General features: G+C 59.7%; 1 protein-coding gene across 9 annotated transcripts in view; it reads right to left on the bottom strand.

Annotated features, from left to right (window-relative positions):
- Nucleotides 1–205: 205 nt before the first annotated feature.
- The window catches only part of SYT7 (synaptotagmin 7), a 60,879-nt gene continuing 59,606 nt past the window's right edge, over nucleotides 206–1,478 (bottom strand). For all 9 annotated transcript variants that reach the window (XM_019656028.1, XM_019656027.1, XM_019656033.1 and 6 more), the window contains one exon: nucleotides 206–841. In XM_019656028.1, coding sequence (XP_019511573.1) covers nucleotides 737–841 — 105 coding nt within the window. In that variant the 3' untranslated portion in view covers nucleotides 206–736. The remainder of the gene's footprint in view (nucleotides 842–1,478) is intronic.

Genomic DNA, 1,478 nt, shown 5'->3' with positions numbered 1-1,478 from the left:
CTCACCCCTCCCCTGCCTCTCCTCCCCCACCCCCTGGCTCACCGCATTGTCCTCTCTGGGCCTCCAGCCCTGCCTCACTGCATGAAATCCTGCCCTCTCTGCATAGTCTTCAACACTGCTGGCCCCGGGGGGGACAGGGAGCAAGCACCTCACCCCCTACACACACGCACATGCACACTGTGGACACAACACAAGTACACAGGGCTGCAGCTCCAGGACCCCAGAGGGGGCTCTATACTATCCTTGGCATTCAGGGCCCAGCCGGCACCTGAAACTGCCCTGGGACGGGTCTCTCCTGGCCAGGCCGGGGCCAAACACCTCAGCCTCCCCTCTCCTGGGCCCAGAACCGGGGGCTGTGGAGTGGGCGGCCTCTCTCCACTCCAGGCACTGCCTTAAAGAAAACGGGGACCATGTCCACCTGACGGGCCTCTGGAGGGATCTGCCTGTCTGGCTCTCACGCTTTCCCCCACTTCTTTAGTATCAGCAAGTCAGGAAGGAAAGGGGCAAAGCAGGAAAATGGCTCCCAGAGCCCCTCCCCCGGAGTTGGACTGGTGGAGGATGGGGCTGGTACTTCCTAGAAATGGGGCCCAAATGATTCCTGGGACCCTCCCTGGCCAAGCTGTTGGGGTCCTCCCCTCACCCATGGCAGGGGGGCCAAGCCGGGCGTTGTGCATAAAGTGGTGAGGGCACGATGGGGACCCGGGCGCTTGGCCCCCTGGGCCTCCCTTGGCCCCACTCAGGCCTTCAGCTGGTGCCACTGGGCCACAGGCTGCCGGGGACGGGCAATCATGTCCTTCCAGTGTTTCACCTCCCCGGGCCCGCTCTTCCAGGACAGGTAGATCTGGGGAGAGAGGGAACAGGACAGCATTAGTGGCACTCTCTGAGGCACTGTCCCCTGCTCCCACCAGGGGGTGACGCTCCGGCTCCACAATGACACCCTCACTTGTGATCATGGGGACCAAGGGACCTCTGCATGCAGTGACAACCTACCCCACCGAGGCCCTCTCCTCCCTCCCAGCTACCAGCCTAACCTAGTTTCCTTGTTGTGTCTCCCTCTGGAGCCCAGGCAGGCCTTGCCTTTCTGAATTAGACTCCTGACCTGTTTTGCAGGAGGGTGTTGAAGGTGGCGGGGGAGGCAGTTCACTACCATGCCCTTCCCTGCCCTACCTGTTGGGCACTGTCTTTCCTTAATGACAGTAGCTCCTACCTCCTGGGCACTTACTACACGCGAGCACTTAGCTAGGGGCTCTATAGACATAGATCATCAAATCTTGGCCTGTGAGGCAGGTATATTATCCCCATTTTAGAGATAGAGAAACTAAGGTTCAGAGGGTTCAGAAACTTACCTACAGTCACAGAATTTATAAGTGGTGCAGAGGGATTTAGACCCAGGTCTCTGGACTCTACACTACCAGCCCGATCCTGCTGGTCTCTGTGTTAGGGGCTTCACAATGATGGGGGGATGGGGGTGCGGGTGG

Source organism: Hipposideros armiger, unplaced genomic scaffold (genome assembly GCF_001890085.2).
Source record: "Hipposideros armiger isolate ML-2016 unplaced genomic scaffold, ASM189008v1 scaffold_253, whole genome shotgun sequence".
Classification (NCBI taxonomy): Eukaryota; Metazoa; Chordata; class Mammalia; order Chiroptera; family Hipposideridae; genus Hipposideros; species Hipposideros armiger.
This window is presented reverse-complemented; position numbering and strand designations above follow the sequence as displayed.